This window comes from Macaca nemestrina, chromosome 12 (assembly GCF_043159975.1).
Source record: "Macaca nemestrina isolate mMacNem1 chromosome 12, mMacNem.hap1, whole genome shotgun sequence".
In the NCBI taxonomy this organism is placed as follows: Eukaryota; Metazoa; Chordata; class Mammalia; order Primates; family Cercopithecidae; genus Macaca; species Macaca nemestrina.
In genome coordinates, this window is record NC_092136.1 from 73,329,070 (window position 1) to 73,350,684 (window position 21,615).

Below are 21,615 nucleotides of genomic sequence, written 5' to 3' on the forward strand. Positions count from 1 at the left end.
GAGGTCAGGAGCTCGAGACCAGCTTGGCCAACATGGTGAAACTCTGCCTAAAAATACAAAAATTAGCTGGGCGTGGTGACAGACGCCTGCAATCCCAGCTACTTGGGAGGCTGAGGCAGGAGAATCGCTTGAACCTGGGGCGGAGGTTGCAGTGAGCCAAGATCATGCCACTGCGCTCCAGCCTGGGTGACAGAGCGAGACTCTGTCTCAAATAAATAAATAAATAAATAAAATAAAAATAAATAAATAATAAAATAAAATAAATAAATTCCTTTGGTCAATATTTTGTTTGATAACTGGAAAGCAGGCCAGGCACAGTGGTTCACATATATAATCCCAGATTTGTGTATAATCCCGTATAATCCCAGATTTGTTTGTATATAATCCCAGCACTTTGAGAGGCTGAGGCAGGAGGATCACTTAAGCCCAGAGTTCAAGACCAGCTTGGGCAACATCTCAAGGCCTTGTCTCTACAAAAAAATACAAAAATTAGCCAGGTGTCATGGTGTGCACCTGTAGTCCCAGCTACTAGACTAAGGCTGTGGTGGGAGGATCACTTGAGCCTAGGAGGTCAAGGCTACATACAGTGAGTCACGATCTAACCACTGCACTCCAGCTTGGGCGACAAAGCAAGACCCCATCTTAAACAACAACAACAATGACCACAACGACAACAACACCCCTGAAAAACTGGATAAGCAGTATGTAGCCTGTCATTAGTACATGGATATTGGGTGACTTAGTATAAGGTATGGTGCTAAAAAATGTTTTCGAGCTTGAGTTTAAAGAAGTCTCTTGGTTTATGTTACAGTCCAAGGAGACATCCCAGCCTCAGATCACTAGCACAGACTGGTCAAATACAGGGCCATTTTAAGTGACATTACTGCCTATGTAAAAAACCTGATGGCTTATCTGCAAGGGCATTATCAAGGAACCATATGTCATTCAATTTACTGATTACTTGATGACTGTATCTTTGGAAAGTTTTATCGGCAAGGAACTATCTGTCCTACTTTTTTGTATTTTTCCATGCTGAAACAGGATTTCCAGAAATGAAACTGATAGCATGAAATACATTCCTAAAATTGTAGAGCTGAAGACTGATATCCCAGAAAGATTTTTTTGGTTTCAAGCTTTATTAAAACTAACACTGTTCAACTTACCTTTCTCAATTTATACTGGAAGTGTAACATATGGAGGTTAATAAAGTACAGTACAATATTTAGGATTAACTGTGATGTTGAAATCTTAAATTTTACAAATGTCTTAGTAGTAGTACCCTAACTATCAAAACTATTTTGCCAAGATTCTACCTTTGTTTGGAAATACTCATGTTTGTGAATGGTTACGATCTGTTATGGAACTGAATAAAAACTAAATCTTGTAATTAAATGGTTTAAAAATGAATGATGTAATGCCCATCATATACACAATACTTGGTACTAACTTAGTATAGAAGTAAAAGTATCACATTTCTAGCCAGATTAAATGAATGACTTCAAAAGAAAAAAGCTATAGTCAAGTATTCCTGTTTCCCAATTTCAAACTTTAAATAATCATATGTTCGTGTATATATATACATACATATCTTACATAAATATACACATACATATAAGATATATGTGTGTGATATGTGTGTATATATTTATATATGTGTATATACTATGTTACATGCTTATATGATAGCATAAGTTTGATACTTTCAATACTTTTCAAAAGTCTGAATATATTTTTGGCAGTTGATTTCTTTTACGGCCAGTCTGCTTGACTCACTTATTTTTTTTGACATCTGATCTATACCAATAATGGAATACAACAAAGCTTCCTCTCTCAATCAGCGTGATTGTAATGAACTATATCTGCCTTCTTTGCAGTCCCTCACTCCCTAGTCTGACCAAACCTGATCTTTCCCTCCAGAGCAACACTGTAAAGCCACCTTTCTTCCTTCATCTTCCATTCTATCAGCTCCTTACTGGCTACACTTACCACTCTTGTCGGGAGAGATCCCATGCTTAGTCAACTCAATACTGTCCTTGGGGACAGCAAAGCAGTAGTATAACAAGAATTCAAGCTCCATCATTCACTGCATGTTTTTCTTTTTAAAGTATCTTAAAATTAATATAACACATGCACATTTAGATTCAAACAGTTCTATAATTTTGTTACATAAAACAAGTCCCTTACATAGACACCGTTCCTCTTTCCTCACAGGCAGCCACTTTCAATTTCTATACCTGATTCTTGTGGTATTTACCTCTACAGCTCCAAATAACATGATAATGTTACCTTGACTTAGTTTCCAGGCATGACCTTTTGACTTCCTAATACAGAGATAAGAATTTAGCTCTATCCCACATCCACTTATTTCCTCCATCCTCCCAATATGTCAATATAGTAAACACTGATTATTGATCTAACTACAATTATAGTATGAGCATGTATTCCATTTATAGCTGAACAATTAGATGTACTGATTACTTTTCCTTTCCTGCACAACATTTTCCCAAAATGCTGTCTTGTTTTCTCATTTGCTTAGTTAAAAAAATTTTTTTTTCTTTTTAGAGATCGGGTCTTGCCATGTTGCCCAGGCTGAACATGAACTCCTGGGCTCAAGTGATTCTACTGCTTCAGCTTCCTGAGTAGCTGGGACTATAGGTGCATGCTAACATTTGCTTTGTTTTTATTGTTCTTATTGTTAATTCAATTCTGAACTTTTTGCCAGTTGTTGAATTCTCCTCTTAAGATTTTCAGACACATTAGGTGTTTCGTAACTTTTTTTTTGAGAAATCTCTCCCAGAGCCTTAGCACATACTACAATTTGGAACACCTGCCATCTATGCCTTATGTACAGTTGCTTCACCTCAAATCAAGGGATTCTCTTCGGCTCTCTCCTGTGTTGTATCTCTTGTTTGCAATATCCCACCTTGTCTTCTTTTTAAGTTTACTCCCTCAGTTTGGCAGAGAAAGTCCTTCAGCTGCTTTGTCAGGAAGAGTGTCAGAGAGGTACAAATTTTTGAGACTTTGTATATACAAAAACTTCATTCTACTCTCACACTAGATAGTTTGCCTAGAGAGAGAGAATTCTAGGCCATTTTCATTCAACATTCTAGAGGCATTATTGAATTGTCTTCTGGACCCTAATGTTGCTCTTGAGAAGTCTGAAGCCACTCTACTTCTTAATTCTTTGTGTGTGACTGTTTCTCTTGTTATCCGGAAGTTTATAGAATCTTGTTTTTGTTTTCAATGTTCTAAAATGTCACAATGATATTACTTGCTGAAAGTCAGCTTTCACCCACTATGTTGTACTTAATGGTCACTTTTGTAAAAAAAAAAAAAAAAAAAATTGATATCAAGAAAAATGTTTCTGTGGATGGGTGCGGTGGCTCATGCCTGTAATCCTAGCACTTTGGGAGGTGAGGCAGGTGGATCACTTCAAGCCAGGAGTTTGAAACCAGCCTGGCCAACATAGTGAAACCCTGTCTCTACTTAAAAAAAAAAAAATTAGCTGGATGTGGTGGTACATGCCTCTAATCCCAGCTATTTGGGAGGCTGAGGCAGGAGAATCACTTGAACCCGGGAAGCAGAGGTTGCAGTGAGCTGAGATCATACCACTGCACTCCAGCCTGGGCTACAGAGTAAGGCTCTGTCTCAAAAAAAAAAAAAAAAAAAAAAAACAAAACAAAACAAAAAAACCCAACAACAAAAACAAATTTCTAAGCTTTTTACTATGAAAAATTTTAAACAAATACAAAATTAGAAAAAAATAAATAATGACTACAGGTACTTATTATCCAGTTTCAACAATTATCCACATCTGGCTAATCATGTTTCATTTATACCTTCTCCAAGCCCTGCTTTGTTACTGGATTATTGTGAACCAAGTTCCAGATATCATACCATTTCTGTAAATATAGTTTTAATAATATGAGGGCTCATTAACAAAAATAAACACCATACCATTATCACATTTTAAAAATTAATAACAATTCTTCAAAATTATCAAAAATTGAGTCAACATTCTAATTTCCCTGATTGTTTCAGATTTTTTACAGTTGGTTTCTATGAATCAGGATCCAAACGAATTCCACAGGAGACTTTTTCTTTCTTTCTTTCTTTTTTTTTGAGATGGAGTCTCACTCTGTCACCCAGGCTGGAGTAGTGCAATGGTGCAATCTCTACTCACTGCAACCTCCACCTCCCGGGTTCAAGCGATTCTCCTGCCTTAGACTCCTGAGTAGCTGGGATTACAGGTGCCCACCATCATTCCCAGCTAATTTTTGTATTTTTAGTAGAGACGGGGTTTTACTATGTTGGGCAGGCTGGTCTCGAAGTCCTGACCTGGTGATCCGCCTGTCTCGGCCTCCCAAAGTGCTGGGATTACAGGCATTAGCCACAGCGCCTGGCCCACAGGAGGCTTTTTCAATCTGGTAACTCATGTATTTAGTACTGAGAAGTCTTCCTGAATTCCTGAATTGCGTCCAACACTATTTATTTATTTATTTATTTTTTTTTTGAGACAGGGTCTCACTCCATCACCCAGGCTGGAGTGCAGTGGCATGATCTTGGCTCACTGCAACCTCTGCCTCCCAGGTTGGTGATTCTCCTGCCTCAGCCTTCTCAGCCTCCCTAGTAGCTGGGATTACAGGCACGTGCCACCATGTTCAGCTAATTTTTGCTTTTTTAGTAGAGATGGAGTTTTGTCGTGTTGGCCAGGCTGGTCTCAAACTCCTGGCCTCAAGCGATCCAACTGCCTCGGCCTCCCAAACTGCTAGAATTACAGGCATGAGCCGCCACACCTGGCTGACAACACTCATTAAAGAGGGAAAAAAACCAAGTGCACAATATATAAAATTTACAACGTTCAGTATTCAATAAAAATTTAACAGAAGTAGGAAAACATGCCCTAAAACCACAGAACAATTAATCAATAGAAACAGACCCCAAATGATAGGTGATAAAATTGATGGGACCTTAAAACCGCTATCATATAGATGCTCCTAATGCTTAAGGATATAAAAGAAAATGTGACTGCAAAGAAAAAAGAAAATGTACATTAAAAAAGGAAGTGTAACTTTTAGAGATGAAAATATTTGAAATGAAATTACGACTGATGGGGTTAGAAGCAGGTTAGATACCGTACAAGATGATTAATGAATTTGAATATAGAGTGATAGAAACTATAAAATGAAATACACAGAGGATGAAAAGACTGGAAAAAACCAAACTCAGTCACTGGTAGAAAAATGTCAAGCAGTCTGAGATGCTTTGAAGTCTCATGAAATCACATGCTGGCTCCGAAAAGATTAATAAAATTGTTAAACTTCTATCCAGGCTGATCGAGAAAAAAAATGAGAAAACAAATTACTAATATTAGGCATGAAAGAGGAGATATAATCACAATTGCTTTAGACGTTTAAAGACAGAAAAGGGATGTTATAAACAACTCTGTACCAATAAATTCAACAACTTCAATGAAATGGATGAGTTATTTGAAAATCAAACTACCAAAGCTCACTCAAAAAGAAAGATTACCTACATAAGCCCTGAATCTACTATAGAAATTAAAGTGGTAGTTAAAAACCTTCCCCATAAGGAAAAATCCAGAAACCGGTTAACTCCACTGGTAAACTTTACTAGACATTTAATCAATTCTACGTTAACTCTTCCAATAAACAGAGGAGCAACTCTTCTAAAATCATTTTATGCCAGCATTACCCTCACATCTACATAAAAGACAATGCAACAAAACAATACTACAGATTAATATCCCTCCCGAACAAAAATGTAATGTTTCATTTCATCCTCACTGAAACATTAAATCACAATAATATATAAAATGGCTAATACCACATGACTCCATAGTGTTCATCATAAGACTGATAGTCTGGTTTTGTTTTTAGAAATGAATCAATAAAATAGGTCATACTAACAGACCAAAAGAAAAAAATCCAAATGACTATCCTAACACATACAGGAAAAACATTTGATAAAGTTCAATACCCACGATGAAATCTCTCAGAAAATTTGGGAAAAGTGTTGTTAAAACTTGGTACTTTTCTAATTGATAAAGGACAAATATGAAAAACCTATATCTAACATCACATTTAATAGTGAAAGATACCAGACATGATGACTCTCCTGTAATTCCAGCACTTTGAGAGGCTGAGGAAGGAGGATTGCTTGAGGCCAGGAGTTTGAGACCAGCCCACCAACATAGCAAAACCCTGTCTCTACAAAAAAACTTTAAAAAACAGTGTGCATCTGTAGTCTTAGTTACTCAGAAGGCTGAGGCAGGAGGACTGCTTGAGTCCAGAAGTTTCAAATTGCAATGAGCTATGATCATGCCAGCCTGGGTGACAGAGTGAGACTTGGTCTCTTAAAAACAAAGCAAAGGAAAACAAACAAACAAAAACAAGTGAAAGACCAAATGTTTTCCTATGAAAAGGAAGAAGGAGGGAAGAATATGTTTTCTATTCAACATTATACTGGAGATCTTAGTGTGATAAGGCAAGAAAATAGAAATAAAAGGCATATAGATTAGAAAAGAAATAAACCTGTCTTTATCCACAGATGACATCATTGTCTATACAGAAAATTCTCAAGAATCAACAAAAAGCATAAATACTTTGGGATAAATCAAAATATATGCAGGCCTGCATGATGCTAAGTATAAAAGATTGTAGAAAAACATTAAAGAGCTAAACAAATGGAGAAATATACCATGTTCATGGAAGACTCAATATTGCTAAGAACTTAATTCTCTTAATTTTATCTGTATATTCTACAGTATCAACAAAAATCCCAGCAGACATTTTTTTGTGGAAATTAACAAGCTGATTCTAATATTTATAAGGAAATGCAAAGAACTTAAAATAGACAAATATTTTCAAAAAGAACAAAATTAGATGGCTCAGAGTATCTTATTTCAAGGTTTACAATAAAGCTGCAGTAATACAGTGTTACTATCCTAAGGACAGAAATACTAACCTGCAACAAGGATTCCATTAAAAACAAAAAGAAATACAGATCAATGCAACAGAATAGAGTCCAGAAATAGACTCATACATATATAATCAATTGATCTTATTCAAACAAAATTTAATGGGGTGGGAAAAGACAATTTTTTCAATAAGTAGTGACAGAACAAGCAGATACAATTATAAAAAAAACCAAATCCTGACCTTATTTCATATTACAGGTATACCCAAAAATTAATCAGACATGAATTATACCTAAAAGTAAAAGCCAAAACTATAAAAATCTTAGGGGAAAACAGTGGAGAAAATCTTTGCAACCTTCCCCTAATCAGGGGAAGATTTCTTAGGTAGGCCTAAGTTTACAAAAAACATAAACTATAAAAGGTAAGATCGATGGCTGGGCATGGTGGCTCACACCTGTAATCTTAGCACTTTGGGAGGCCAAGGTGGGTGAATCACCTGAGGTCAGGAGTTCCAGACCAGCCTGGCCAACATCGTGAAACCCCATCTCTACTAAAAATGAAAAAATTAGCTGGGCATGGTGGTGGGCTCCTATAATCCCAGCTACTAGGCAGGCTGAAGCAGGAGAATTGCTTGAACCTGGAGGGCAGAGGTTGCAGTGAGCCGAGATAGTGCCAGTTCACTCCAGTCTGGGGAAAAGAGTGAGACTTTGCCTCAAAAAAAAAAAAAAAAGAAAAAAAAGTAAGATCGATAAACCTGATTTCATGGAAAGAAAAACTTCTGTTCTTCAAAAGACACAATCATCAAAATAAAGGAAGAACAAAAGAAAACAAAGGAAGTATATATTCAGGGCAACTTGCATTTATGCTTCTGAGTTGCAGTCCTCAAGTTGGGCCCAAATAAAGTCTCTACTTATTAAAAAAGAAAAGAAAAAGAGAAGCCAAAGGCTGGGAATATAAATACATACATACATACATACTTATAGGCCTAATGTTAAAAAAGTTCTCAAAACTAAAAAAGATAAACTTATTTTTTAAATGGGCAAAAACCTTGACCAAACAATCCACAGGAAGTATCAGGGATTGATACATTTTCCTATGAATAGGCCAAAGAGGTAATATATTAGGCTTTGCATGCCATATGGTCTCATTACTTAACTCTGCTGTTAGGCATAAAAGCCACATAGACCATATATAAATGAATGGGTGTGGCTGTGTCCTAATAAAACTATTTACAAATATAGGTGATGAGCCAGATTTGGCTTGGGGTTTGCAGTCTGTGAACTCCTGAAGAAGATAAAAGAATAGCCAAAAAGCCCATGAAAAAATACTCAACACGTTAGTCATCAGGAAACACAAATGAAAATCTCAATTAGATATTAGTACATACTCATTAGAATGGCAAAAATGTAAAAGAGTGATCAAAAACTTAGAAGGCTGGTGAAGCATAAACACCTTCAATTTTAAGAAGAGCTGGGGTTCCTATTGGTTCCAGAGACCCTGCTTATAGCCAGCAAAAATGGTCTTTGACAACAGCCTTCTAGACATATTTGCCTTTAAGGCCTGTTCCTGGCAGGCCTCCATAGGCTCCAAGATAATGGAACAAGAGAGGAAACAAATCTTTAATTATAGCTTCTGTTTCTTCACTGTAACCACGACTTATTTCTGTACTCCTCAGTCATTCAAAATTTGACAAAATTCTCCACTACTCTATTAAAAACAATTCTTCAACAAACCCAATGACTGCAAATAAAAAAATACACAAATATTGTTGTATGAATTGACATTTAAATTGAACAAAAAATTGTGCAGGCATTCTGGAAAATAGTCTGGCAGTTCCTTAAAAAGTTAAAAACAGAGTTACCATATGGCCCAGCAATTCCACTTTCAGGCATATATCCAAGAGAACTGAAAGCATATGTTCACAAAAGAACTTATATATGAATGCTAATAGCAACATTATTAATAATAGTCAAAAAGTCAAAACAATCCAAATGTCTATCAATTTTAGAATGGGATATATCCATATCGTCAAGTATTATTCATCCACAAAAAGGAATGCACTTCTGATACATGCTATAACATGGATGAAACTTAAGAAACATTACGTTAAATGAAAAAAGCCAATCGCAAAAGGCCACAGATATTATTCCATTTGTATAAAATGTCTGGAACAGGCAAATACATAGAGACAGAAAACAGGTTAGTCGTCCTCAAGGGAGGGGGAAGAGAGAAACAAGGAGTGGCTGTATTGGGTACAGTGTTTCCTTTTGGGGTGATAAAATGTTCTAGATTTAATAGTAGTGATGATTGTAAAAACCACTGAATTGTATACTTTAAATGGGTGAATTGGCTGGGTGTGGTGGCTCACAGCTCTAATTCCAGCACTTTGGGAAGCTGACACGGACAGAACTTTGGGAAGGTGACTACTGGAGCTCAGGAGTTCCAGACCAGCCTGGACAACGTAGCAAAACCCTGTCTCTACAAAAAATACAAAAACTGGCCAGGTGCGGTGGCTCACGCCTGTAATCTCAGCACTTTGGGAGGCCAAGGTGGGCAGATCACGAGGTCAGGAGATCGAGACCATCCTGGCCAACATAGTGAAACCCTGTCTCTACTAAAATACAAAAAATTAGCTGGGCATGGTGGCGCACGCCTGTAGTCCCAACTACTTAGGAGGTTGAGGCAGGAGAATCACTTGAACCCAGGAGGTGGAGGTTGCAGTGAGCTGAGATCGTGCCACTGCACTCCAGCCTGGTGACGGAGCAAGACTCCGTCTCAAAAAACAAACAAACAAAAAACAACAAAAACTTAGCTGGGGTGGTGGTGTGTGCCTGTAGTCCCAACTACTAGGGAGGCTGAGATAGGAGGATCGCTGGAGCCCAGGAGGTCGAGGCAGAGTCAGTCAAGATTGCATCACTGTACTCCAGCCTGGGCACAGAGTAAGACCCTGTCTCAAAAAAAAAAAAAAAAAAAAAGTAAATTTTACGGTATGTGGATGATATCTTAATTTTTTTTAAAAAAACTAGGTGCTATGGAGTACACCTATAGTCCCAGCTACTCAGGAGGCTGAGGCAGGAGAACCCAAAAGCTTGAATCTAGCCTGGGAAACAGTGAGATCCCTTCTCTTAAAAGGAAGAAAGAAAAAGAAAAATATAAAACCTTACTTAGTGGCTGGGCACAGTGGCTCATGCCTACAATTCCAGCACTTTGGAAGGCCAAGGCAGGCAGATCACTTGAAGTCAAGAGTTCGAGACCAGCCTGGCCAACAGGGTGAAACCCCGTCTCTACCAAAAAATACAAAAATTAGCCAGGCATGGTGGTATGCGCCTGTAGTCCCAGCTACTTGAGAGGCTGTGGTGGCAGACTTGCTTGAATCCAGAAGGCGGAGATTGCAGTAAGCGGAGATAGTGCGACCGCACTACAGCTTGGGTAACAGCTTCTGTCCGTGTCAGCTTCCCAAAGTGCTGGAATTAGCGCTATGAGCCACCACACCCAGCCAATTCACCCATTTAAAGTATACAATTCAGTGGTTTTTACAATCATCACTACTATTAAATCTGTCTCAAAAAAACCCCAAAGAAAACCCACCTTACCAAAACCCTGTACTACTCCCGATTTCATTTTTCCCCTAGTCATCGATCATATGCACATATGTAAATTTGAATTTCCCTTTGTCATCAATCCAAAATCATTTTTCCAGCTGGTACACAATCATAACTATGTAATTTTATCTTCTATGGATATAAAAGGTTCCACAAATAGACTATAATTTTAATATTGTTGAATAAATTGTTTTCATTTTCCCAATATTAAAAATGTATTTCCATTACTAGACTGAAGCATATAACTTCCTTCTCTTTTCATAGTATTTACTTAAGGTAAATTCCCAGGGGTGGAATTACTGAGGTAAATGATATACAATAATTCATGTGACTTTTGAAACACAATGTCAAACTGTTTGGCAGTCCTGATGCAAATTTATATCATCAACAGAAAAGCATGACTAAACCAGACCCACTTCACCATTAAGTCATCAATATAAAGTGTCACTATTTTAACATTTAATATATTATAAATGAGAATAGGATAAATACAATAAATGTTAATTTTTTTTTCAGTTAGACGAATCTATTTCTGGAATCTGTTCCACTGACAAAATTATATGCTTATGATTTTATGATATTAATAAATGCTTACATTTGGTAATGTTAGATGTTCTTTCCTTATCTTTTTTAGGCTATTTTCTTATTTAGTATGTCATTTTCTCTACACGTTTTAGAATACAATTGACAAGGTATAACCCCTGGAATTTCTAAGGGGTTTGAATATTCAGAATTTTCTAGAAAGTGCTCCCAATGAGTCCCCCACAGAAGAGGGACCATTCTATGTTCTTTCCCAGTATCTCATGCATATCTATCACATAATATGTATCACACAGGGTTCTGGAAAATTAAATGAAATGGCCATCTTTTATCTCTGTATATCCTAAGTTATGGCATGTAATAGTGTATGAAAAAAACGTAAGTTGATTTCTTCAATAAATAGTGCTGGAAAACTAAATACCCACATGCAAGAGAATAAGACTAGACTCCTCTCATCATACCCCCCCAAAAAAGGTTAAAAATGGAGTAGACTTAAATGTAAGATCTAGGACTATAAAATGACTAGAAGAAAACAGGGGAAATGCCTCATGACATTGGTCCAGGCAAGGATTTTTTGGGTAAGACCTCAAAAGCACAAGCAACAAAAGCAAAAACAGACAAATGGGAGTACATCAAACTAAAAAGCTCTGCACAACAAAGGAAACAATCAACACAGCAAAGGGACAACCCACTGAGTGGGAGAAAATATTTGCAAACTTGGCATCTGACAAGAGTTAATATCCAGAATATATAAGAAACTCTAACAATTTAACAGCAACAAAACATTTTTTTTTCTGATTAAATAATGAACAGAAAACTTGAATAGACATTTCTCAAAAGAAGACATACGAATGGTCAATAGGCATATGAAAAAATGCTCAACAGGGCTGGGTGTGGTGGCTCACGTCTACAATCCCGGCACTTTGGAAGGCCAAAGGTCAGGAGTTCAAGACCAGCCTAGCCAACATGGTGAAACCGTGCCTCTACTAAAAATACAAAATTAGCCAGGCGTGTTGGTATGTGCCTGTAATCCTAGCTACTCAGGAGGCTGAGGCAGGAGAATCACTTGAACCCGGGAGGTGGAGGTTGCGGTGAGCCGTGATGGCGCCATTGCACTCCAACCTGGACAACAAGAGCAAAACTTCATCTCAAAAAAAAAGAAAGAAAAGAAAAAAGAAAAAATGCTCAACATCACTATGATTATGGAAAGGCCAATCAAAACGACAATGAGATATCATCTCACTCCAGTTAGAATAGCTACTATCAAAAAAGACAGAAAGTAACGAATGATGGTGAGGACGTGGAGAAAGGGATACTCATGTATTGTTGGTGGGAATGTAAATTAGTACAATCATTATGGTCAATAGTATGGAGGTTCTTCACAAAAATTAAAAGTAGAACTACCATATGATCCAGCAATCTCACTACTTGTTACATAGTCATGCACCAGGTAACAACATTTCCATCAATGACAGACCGCATATACAACAGTGGTCCCATAAGATTATAATAAGGTTGAAAAACTCCTATCGCCTAGTGGCTGTAGTGTTGTAATGTGGTAGTGCAATGCATTATTCTATGTTTGTGGCGATGCTGATGGAAACAAACCTGCACTGCCAGTATAGCACATACAATTATGTATGATACATAATACTTGAAAATGATAATAAACAACTATGTTACTGGTTTACAATTTACTATATTTTTTCTTTTTATTTTAGAGTGTAGTCTTTCTACTTATTAAAACAAAGTTAACTGTACAACAGCCTCAGGCAGGTCCTCAGGAGGTATTCCAGAAGGCACTGTTATCATAGGAGATGACAGCTCCATGTGTGTGACTGACCCTAAGACCTTCCAGTGGGACAAGATGTGGAGGTGGAAGACAGTGATAGTGATGATCCTGACCCCGTGTAGGCTTAGGTTAATGTGTGTGTTTGTGTCTCAGTTTTTAACAAAAATGTTTAAAAAGTTAAAAACATTTGAAAATAGAAAAAAGCTTATAGAATAGGGATACAAAAAATATTTTTGCATACCTGTAAAATGTGTTTGTGTTTTAAGTGTTATTACAAAAGATTCAAAAAGTTAAAAAAAAATTAAAAGTTTATAAAGTAAAAAAAGTTAAAGTAAGCTAAGGTTAATTTATTATTAAAGAACAACATTGTTTTGTAAATTTAGTGTAGTCTTCTAAGTGTACAGTGTTTATAAAGTCTACAGTAGTATATGGTAATGTCCTAGGCCTTCACATTCACTCACCACTTACTCACTGCCTCACCCAGAGCAACTTCTAGTCCTGTAAGCTCTATCCATAACTGCTCTATATAGGTATATATCTTTTATCTTTTATACTGTTATTTCGTCTTTTATACTGCTATCTTTTAACTTTTACACTGTTATTTTTATGTACTTTTTCTATGTTTAGATACACTTAGATATGCAAATTCTTACCATTGTGTTATAATCGTCTTCATTGTGTTACAACAGTATTCAGTATAGTAACATGCTATATAGGTTTGTAGCCTAGAAGCAATAGGCTATACCCTAAGCCTAGGTGTATAGTAGGCTATACCATTTAGGCTTGTGTCATTACACTCTATGATGTTTGCACAAGGATGAAATTGCCTGAGGACACATTTCTCAAAATACATCCCCATCATTAGTAGTAATGCATGACTGTATATTCAAAGGAAATAAAATCAGTATGTCAATGAGATACCGATACTCTGTTTATCACAGCACTATTCACAATAGCCAAGATGTGGAATCAACCTAAGCACCCATCAACAAATCAATAGATTTTAAAAAATGTATATATACACAATGGAATACTATTTACAATAAAAAAGAATGAAATCCTGCCAACTGTGACAACATAGATGAACCTGGAGGACATTATGTTAAATGAAATAAGCCAGGCACAGAAGGACAAATATTATACTGCATGATCTCACTCATATAGAATCTAAAGAAAGTAGATCTCATACAAGCAGAGCAGAATAGTGGTTAACAAAGATTAGGGAAGGTAGCAGGGAGGGAAGATGGGGAGAGGTTGGTCAATGGGTACTATGGTACAGACAGGAGGAATAAATTCTGGTGTTCTATTGTACAGTTGGGTGAATACAGTTAACACCAATGAATTGTATATTTCAAAATAGCCCGAAGAGAGGACTCACCACACACAAAAAAATACAAGTTTGAGATGATGGATATGCTAATTACCCTGATTTGATCCTTACACAACGTATACATGTATCTAAACATCACATTGTACTCTAAAAATATGTGCATTATGTGTTAATTAGAAACAAAATTTACAAAGTAAGCTGAATCAATCAATGAATACATCAAAGATACCACTTACATGAGTCAAACAAGCAATTATTTTCGGTACTATATTATGAGCTATGGGAAAAACAAAGAAAGCAGAAAACAAAGGCTTGCCTCTCAGGGAATCTAGAAACTAAAAGTAAGAGGAATTAAAGAGAGCCTACTAATAAACAATTTTGGAAACTATGTAGAATTATAACTGAACAAGGATTATATAATTAATGCTTTTATGAATGTAAAAAAGAGCACAAGAAGAATGAATGCAGTAGGAGGTGTGAAGGTCTCTCGGAACTTGAGATGGCACTAAGGCACTAAGAGGATTTGGATAAGTGGGAAACAAAAGTAGGTCTACTGGGTAAAAACATGAGCAAAGGCATGAGGTGGAAACTAGCATGATATACAGGAGTCATGGACCTATCCATTCTACAAACAGACTCAACTATTTCTGCCCAAAAAGTTTATTCTATGCAGCAAATAATTAAAATATATTTTTACCTGGAGTTCTCCAAGTTTCTTAGATGTTGATGAAACAATGGTAAAAAATCCATTGATTTGATGGGTTGGAGAAAGTTGAGCTAGTCCATTGATCTGAACTCTACCAATTGGAAGATGGTCAAGTTTGGTGATTACTTCCAGCACCAGCACAGCCATATCTAATCAGAAACAATTACAACACGGATATTTTTCATTTACTTTTATTTTCTTTTTTAAGAAGTGTGTAGACGGGTATATGCAGAAAAGCTTTTTAACTTGAAAAAAATATTTTATGTTGGGTAACACCATTGCATTGGTGAAAGTGAGGGAAATTAGTTACTTTAATATGTTGCTAATAGGATGGCTAACCAGAAAGCAATTTAGTAATAACATAAAAAAGTAGAAAAGCACATATCCTTTTTCCATGAAATTCTACTCTGTTTTTTTCTTTTTTTCTTGAGACAGGGTCACTCTGTCACCCAGGCTGGAGTACACTGGCACAATCATAGTTCACTGCAACCTCGAAATCCTGGACTCAAGTGATCCTCCTGTCCTAGTCTCACAAGTAGCTGAGACTAGAGGCACACACCACCATACTGGGTAATTTTTTTTATTTTTATAGAGACAAGGTCTCACTGTGTTGCCCAGGCTGGTCTCAAACTCCTGGCCTCAAGTGATCCCTCTGACCTTGGCCTCCCAAAGTGCTGGGATTACAAGTATGAGCCACCAAGGCAAGCCTACTCCTTAAACTTTATTTTACAAACTGTAAATTGATCTATGTACCAGAATATTAAATAAGCTGCATTTTTTTTTACAACAGCAAAATGGTGAAAAATAAAGTAATAAAAAGAATATAAGTAGCTCTATCTATACTGATACGGAACAACATCCAAGATGAATTGCTAAGTAGAAAAAAAGTGCTAACTATATATATATATAATTTGTGTAAATAAAAGGAATTATGCAAAGAAGCTTTTATTAGTATAGAATATATTTTATAAGTAAATATATTCCTGTGTAAAGACACACAAGAGACTGGTAACCTTTCATACCTTTAAAATGTTTTACCATGTGCATGTATTTCCTAATAAAAAAAGTGATACAACTGATAGAAAATACAACTAATTTAAAAACTACAACAGAGATAACAATTAACTATCTGGGCAAAGTAATTTAACTTAAATTATTTTAATTTCAAATAATCATTTATCATACCATTCTGGGCATAGAGGAGTATGAACCCAAGATCAAAAGAACAATAAAGATTTAGAGAAGAACGACAAATACCACACACTGAGGAAAAAATAAATCAACTGAACAAAAATATTTAGCATAGCAATTATTTGATAAGAAAAATACCCTTAAAAGAGTATTGTTAAATGTATTTGCCGAGAACTCAGGCTTTGGTTTTGACACACAGAGCAACAAATCTCAGTTTTCATTCTCATCATTTCTAGTTTTGAAATGGACAAAGGATTGCCCTTGCATAGCTGCACGGGTTGGTCTCTGCCTCCCAGGAATATCTAATTGCATACTCTTGGGTTATATCTGGAGCACTGAGCTATTGAGAGCACTTGGAACCAAGAAAAATGAAAATAAACTTCTCGACTATCGTCTTTAACTAGTCACTTAAGACTAATACCTTCATGCCCAGAGGAGAAGAAATATAATGTATGCATATGGAATCTAAGATCATTTCAGAACAGTTTAACTTCTGAGTATTTTCTTAACCAAAGTTGAGAAAATGGTTCGTTTTCACCCTTTGTTCAATACTGTAGTGAAAAGCATGTAGGAATTATTATTAGAAGACCCGTGATTGTGTTCTGACTGCAATATTCACAAGCTATTTCTGTATAAGCCATCATTGTCTGTAAAGTAGGCTCATAACATTTGCATCACTGCTGTGTGAGGAACTGGGGTTACTGCAAGCAGAACACTAGTACAGTGTCTTCCCACATGGTAGTTGCTGAATGGTTGTTAAATGACTTTAGGCAAATTACTTGACATATCATAGTCCCTGTGTAACATCTTGATATGGTTTGGCTGTGTCCCCACCCAAATCTCATCTTGAATTGTAACTCCCATAATCCCCACATGTCATGGGAGACCAGGGGGAGATAACTGAATCACAAGGGGGGTTCTCCCCATCCTGTTTTCATGATAGTGGGTTAGTTCTCATGAGCTCTGACGGTTTTATAAGGGGCTTCCCGCTTTGCTGGGCACTCATTTTTCTCTCCTGCTGCCATGTGAAGGACGTGTTTGCTTCCCCTTCTGCCATGATTGTAGGTTTCCTGAGGCCTCCCTAGCCATGTGGAACTGTGAGTCAATTAAACATCTTTCCTTTACAAATTACCCAGTTTCAGCTAAGTCTTTATAGCAGCATGAGAATGGACTAATACACTACTCATGGGGTTATCTGAAAGTCATATGAGCAAATAAATATAAAAGTGCTTTGTAGACTATAAAATGGTATACACATGTAGAATAAGGGAAATGGACTAACATTTATTCATTGGGTATTTACTAACAGCCAGGCTCTTCCACATCTCGTTAATTCTCTTAACAACCCTATGATACAGGTGTTTCTGTCTTCATTTGGGGATAAAAGAGGCCCTGCAACATCAGGTATATTCCTAAGTTCACGCAGCTTTAAATTGACAGAACTGGGCTAAAACTCATTTCTATCCAATTATAAGTCCACTACACTTAATTATAAGTCCACTACACTATTCATCACTTCTAGGACAAAAAGCTTAATTCTTAATAGACTTCTGACCTTTATACTTCATTTGTTGTGGAATTAGAACCCCTATTGTTCAGCACTATTCCTACTCCCATTTGTCTTTCACATTCCAACTAACTGAATCCTATCTGATCAAAGAGAGGTAAAAATCATGTAGTGCAGCCATAATTTTCTCAGTTTCTACTCTAGTCGTTCCATGCTCCAAATATTTACATGGCTGCTATTTTCTGCAACAGAACAAAGGGTAAAGGAAGAAAGATGTAAGAGTATGAGGCATATTTCAGAATCCTATAATCCTTCTATTTTCTAAGGCAGTATAATATAATAGAAGTATTAATAATTTTGGAGTTAAGTGCCTCCCTGAATTTAGGGTTGGTGCCAGGGTAACCTTGGGTTAGTCACTTTTAACTCTTTGAACCTCAAATTCATCATTCAGAAAATCAGGATAATACCCACTGCAAATGTACCCACTGCCTCAGAGCATGCTTTCTAGTGCTCTGCAGAGGCTTCATCTTATTTCTCCTATTGTATTTTCACTTTCTGTAAACAAAAAGTTATGAAGATTTAAAATGTAAAGGTTTTCTCATTAATTAAACAGAAATCTGTACTTAACATGTTTTTGCAGTTGCCTTAACTTCTGTTTAGAATAAGGTAAAATAGATATGAAGAAAGTGGTCAGGCATGGTGGCTTGCCTGTAATCCCAGCACTTTGGGAAGCCAAGGCAGGAGGATTGCTTGAGTAGAGAAGTTTGACACCAGCCTGGGCAACAACAGTGAGACCACATCTCCACAAAAAATATAAAAATTAGCTGAATGTCGTGGCATCTGCTTATATTCCCAGCTACTCAGGAGGCTGAGGTGGGAAGATTGCTTGAACCCAGGAGGTTGAGGCTACAGTGAACTGTGCTCGCATCACTGCACTCCAGCCTGGCTGACGGAGAGAGACCTTTTCTCAAAAATAAAATAAAATAGATACAAAGAAATAAATAAAATGATTTTAAACATCAAATAAGATGATAGACTTGAAAGTATTTCAAAAACTGTAAGATGCGATACGTTTCCCCTTCTTTTTTAAATTGTTATTTTTATCTGAGGAACTCACATAATCGTTCTTACTACCGCTCTCCAGCCTAGAAAAAAAGAGCAATCCCATTTCATTTCAAATGTTAATACTGGTACAGCCTATATATTTTACTCATTTGTAAATCTCTTCATACAGTAGTGACTTCTCCTTTTTTGACTCATACAGTATCCTAATTACAAGGTTATTTTATACTTGTCAATATCTTGAGTGTAATAAAAACGGCTTGAGAAAAAAATATAGTGCATGCTAATATGTGACAACATATTCATTACTTTTTGCATTTTATATTATTTTAAGTTAAATATGTACACAAAAGAGTAAATAAAATAATAATAATAACGCGAGTATCTACCACACAGGTTAAGAAATAGCACACTTTTTCCAAGTTTTTGGTTAGAGCACACACTTTTGTGAACTGATGTCTTATCTCTTCATTTTCAGTTGTTTTCTTTCTTTTTTAGAAACAGGGTCTCACTGTGTCACCCAGGCTGGAGTACAGCGGCACGAACACGGCTCAACACAGCCTTGACTTCCTGGGCTCAAGTGATTTCTCTCACCTCAGCCTCCCAAGTAGCTAGGCCTACAGGTGTGCACCACCATGCCCAGCTAATTTAAAAAAAAAAATTTTTTTTTTGTAGAAACAGGGTTTTGCTATGCATGTGGAATGTAATTTTTTTATAGAAACAGGGTTTTGCCCAGGCCGGTCTCGAACTCTTGGCCTCAAGTGATCTTCCTGCCTCAGCCTCCCAAAGTGTTGAGATTACAGGCGTGAGCCACCACATTCAGTCTCTTATCGCTTCATTTTCTAAAAAACATGTCATGTCAGCCAGGTGTGGTGGCTCACACCTGTAATCCCAGAATTTCGGGAGGCCAAGGCGAGCAGATCATGAGGTCAGGAGATCGAGACCATCCTGGCTAACACGGTGAAACACCATCTCTACTAAAAAAACAAAAAATTAGCCGAGTGTGGTGGCAGGAGCCTGTAGTCCCAGCTACTCGGGAGGCTGAGGCAGGAGAATGGCCTGAACCCGGGAGGCGGAGCTTGCAGTGAGACAAGAGTGCACCACTGCACTCCAGCCTGGGCCAGAGCAAGACTCTGTTTCAAAATAACAACAACAACAACAACAACACCATGTCATGTTTACAGTTGGACTGTCACTTATAAGGTTCACCTCATGTGTCTCCTGTTGAAATTCTACCTTTTCCATGGCCTTCTTTCTTAACTAGAATCATGAAATTTGGGTGCTGGCACATTTGATGTTTAACTCTTTCAATTTACTGGTGGGAAAATTAAGGCACAAGAAGATGAAACGGCTTGCTCAAAGTCAAACAGCCAGAGCATAGAGTAGAAGCAGGATTCTGGCTTCCTAATAAGATTAGCCCTTATTAACTTCCTAGAATATTCATATGATATTACTATATGTATCAAGTAATCAGACACTGTCTGGCATTGCTCACTACTGTTTCATGTATGTCAGTTTTGTTTTCAACTAATCTTTAAGTTCCTTTTGGGCAGGGAATACATCTTAAATCTCTGTACACACTGCCTGAGTCTTAATATTTTTGTAAGACTTGTACCTACAATGTGTCAGCTACTAGACCAATCACTTTACAAACATTTTTTTCATTTAGTATTTACAATAATTCCTGACAAATAAGTGCCATTTTTCCCAATTAACTAATAGGAAACTGGGGCCCCAAGATGCTAAGGAACCTCTCAGCATCACCTAACAATCTAGTCCTGAAACCAGAGTTCAAACTCTAGACTGTCTAGACTTCAACCCGTTCAACCAGGTTGCTTCTTTGTGAAAATACCTAGAAAATGGAAGGGCAACTACATGATCCCATTTTACAGATGGGGAAACAGGAATCAGAAATGGGAAGAGACTTTCCCAAAATCACATAGTTGGTAACACCAATGTAAATGTTCGGATGCCAAATCCAATGCACCAGTATACCATAAGATGTTCAAACAAAAGTCTGACCTGTTGATTACCATGTTAATAAATTCCTTGTCTCTTATTAAATTTCTAATCACTCCTCATTTGTTACATTACATAAAAATACTACCTGAGGATTTCAGTTTTAAGTTTACAGTACCAAGATTATTTATGAGTATCTTTTAATCGCATTTATTGCATTTAACCTACTATTAATAACTAAACTTTTTGTGAAGTTAGAGTTCTGTATCATTCTGATTAATTTTTTGGATTTTTTGTAAACCCCACAATGCCTTAAACAATGTCTAACATGTGCTAAATATATTTTTTGAATGACTGAATTACAGCATTTGTTCTTTACATGTTGATGTTTCAAAAATTTTTTCTCGAGGGAATGTAAGTTACTCAAGGACAAGTTAATCTTTAACTCACCCCTGGCTCTCCAATATTCTGAGCCCAACAATGTTTACATGATAAATGCTCGAATTTTATTGACTTGAACTGAACTGATTTGATAAATAACCCCATTACCCAAAACGTATTTATGTGAAAGCTTGACCTGAATGAAGAAATAACATAGTACACTCAGAATACTTTCCTTGTACAAAAATGAAGACATCTTGGCCTCTGGTTCCCTACAGAGGGATGCTTTCCATCTCTGAACATCTGTAATACTAACTCCCTAAACCATTCGTTTGGCATTTAGTATGTATTAGCTTGTACTATTGGTAAATTTTACATCTATATCCTCTTTCCTTGAGTATAACGTAAACCCCAGAGTTGAGACTACAGTTATTGCCTAAAAAAGCATGGTGTAGTGAAAAGAGCATGAGTTTTGGTGACAGACAGAAGTGGGTTCAAATCCTAATTCAGTCATTTATCAACTTTGTGACCTCAGAAAGTATTCATTTCATCTCTCCAAACTTGTTTCATTGTCTATAAAACAGAGACAATACCTATCTTTCAGG

The 21,615-nt window shown here is 36.7% G+C and overlaps 1 protein-coding gene across 10 annotated transcripts in view; it reads right to left on the bottom strand.

Moving 5' to 3' along the window:
- Positions 1-21,615, bottom strand: part of LOC105468732 (C2 domain containing 3 centriole elongation regulator) — a 155,797-nt gene that overhangs the window by 131,070 nt on the left and 3,112 nt on the right. For 9 of the 10 annotated variants that reach the window (XR_011610922.1, XM_071075279.1, XM_071075276.1 and 6 more), the window contains exon 3: positions 14,902-15,059. Coding sequence is in view for 8 of the 10 variants with exons in the window: in XM_071075279.1 (XP_070931380.1) it covers positions 14,902-15,059 (158 nt within the window). In the remaining 2 variants the exon portion in view is untranslated. Of the gene's footprint in view, positions 1-14,901; positions 15,060-21,615 lie in introns of those variants that run through there. The other variant, XM_071075281.1, reaches the window with a different exon arrangement.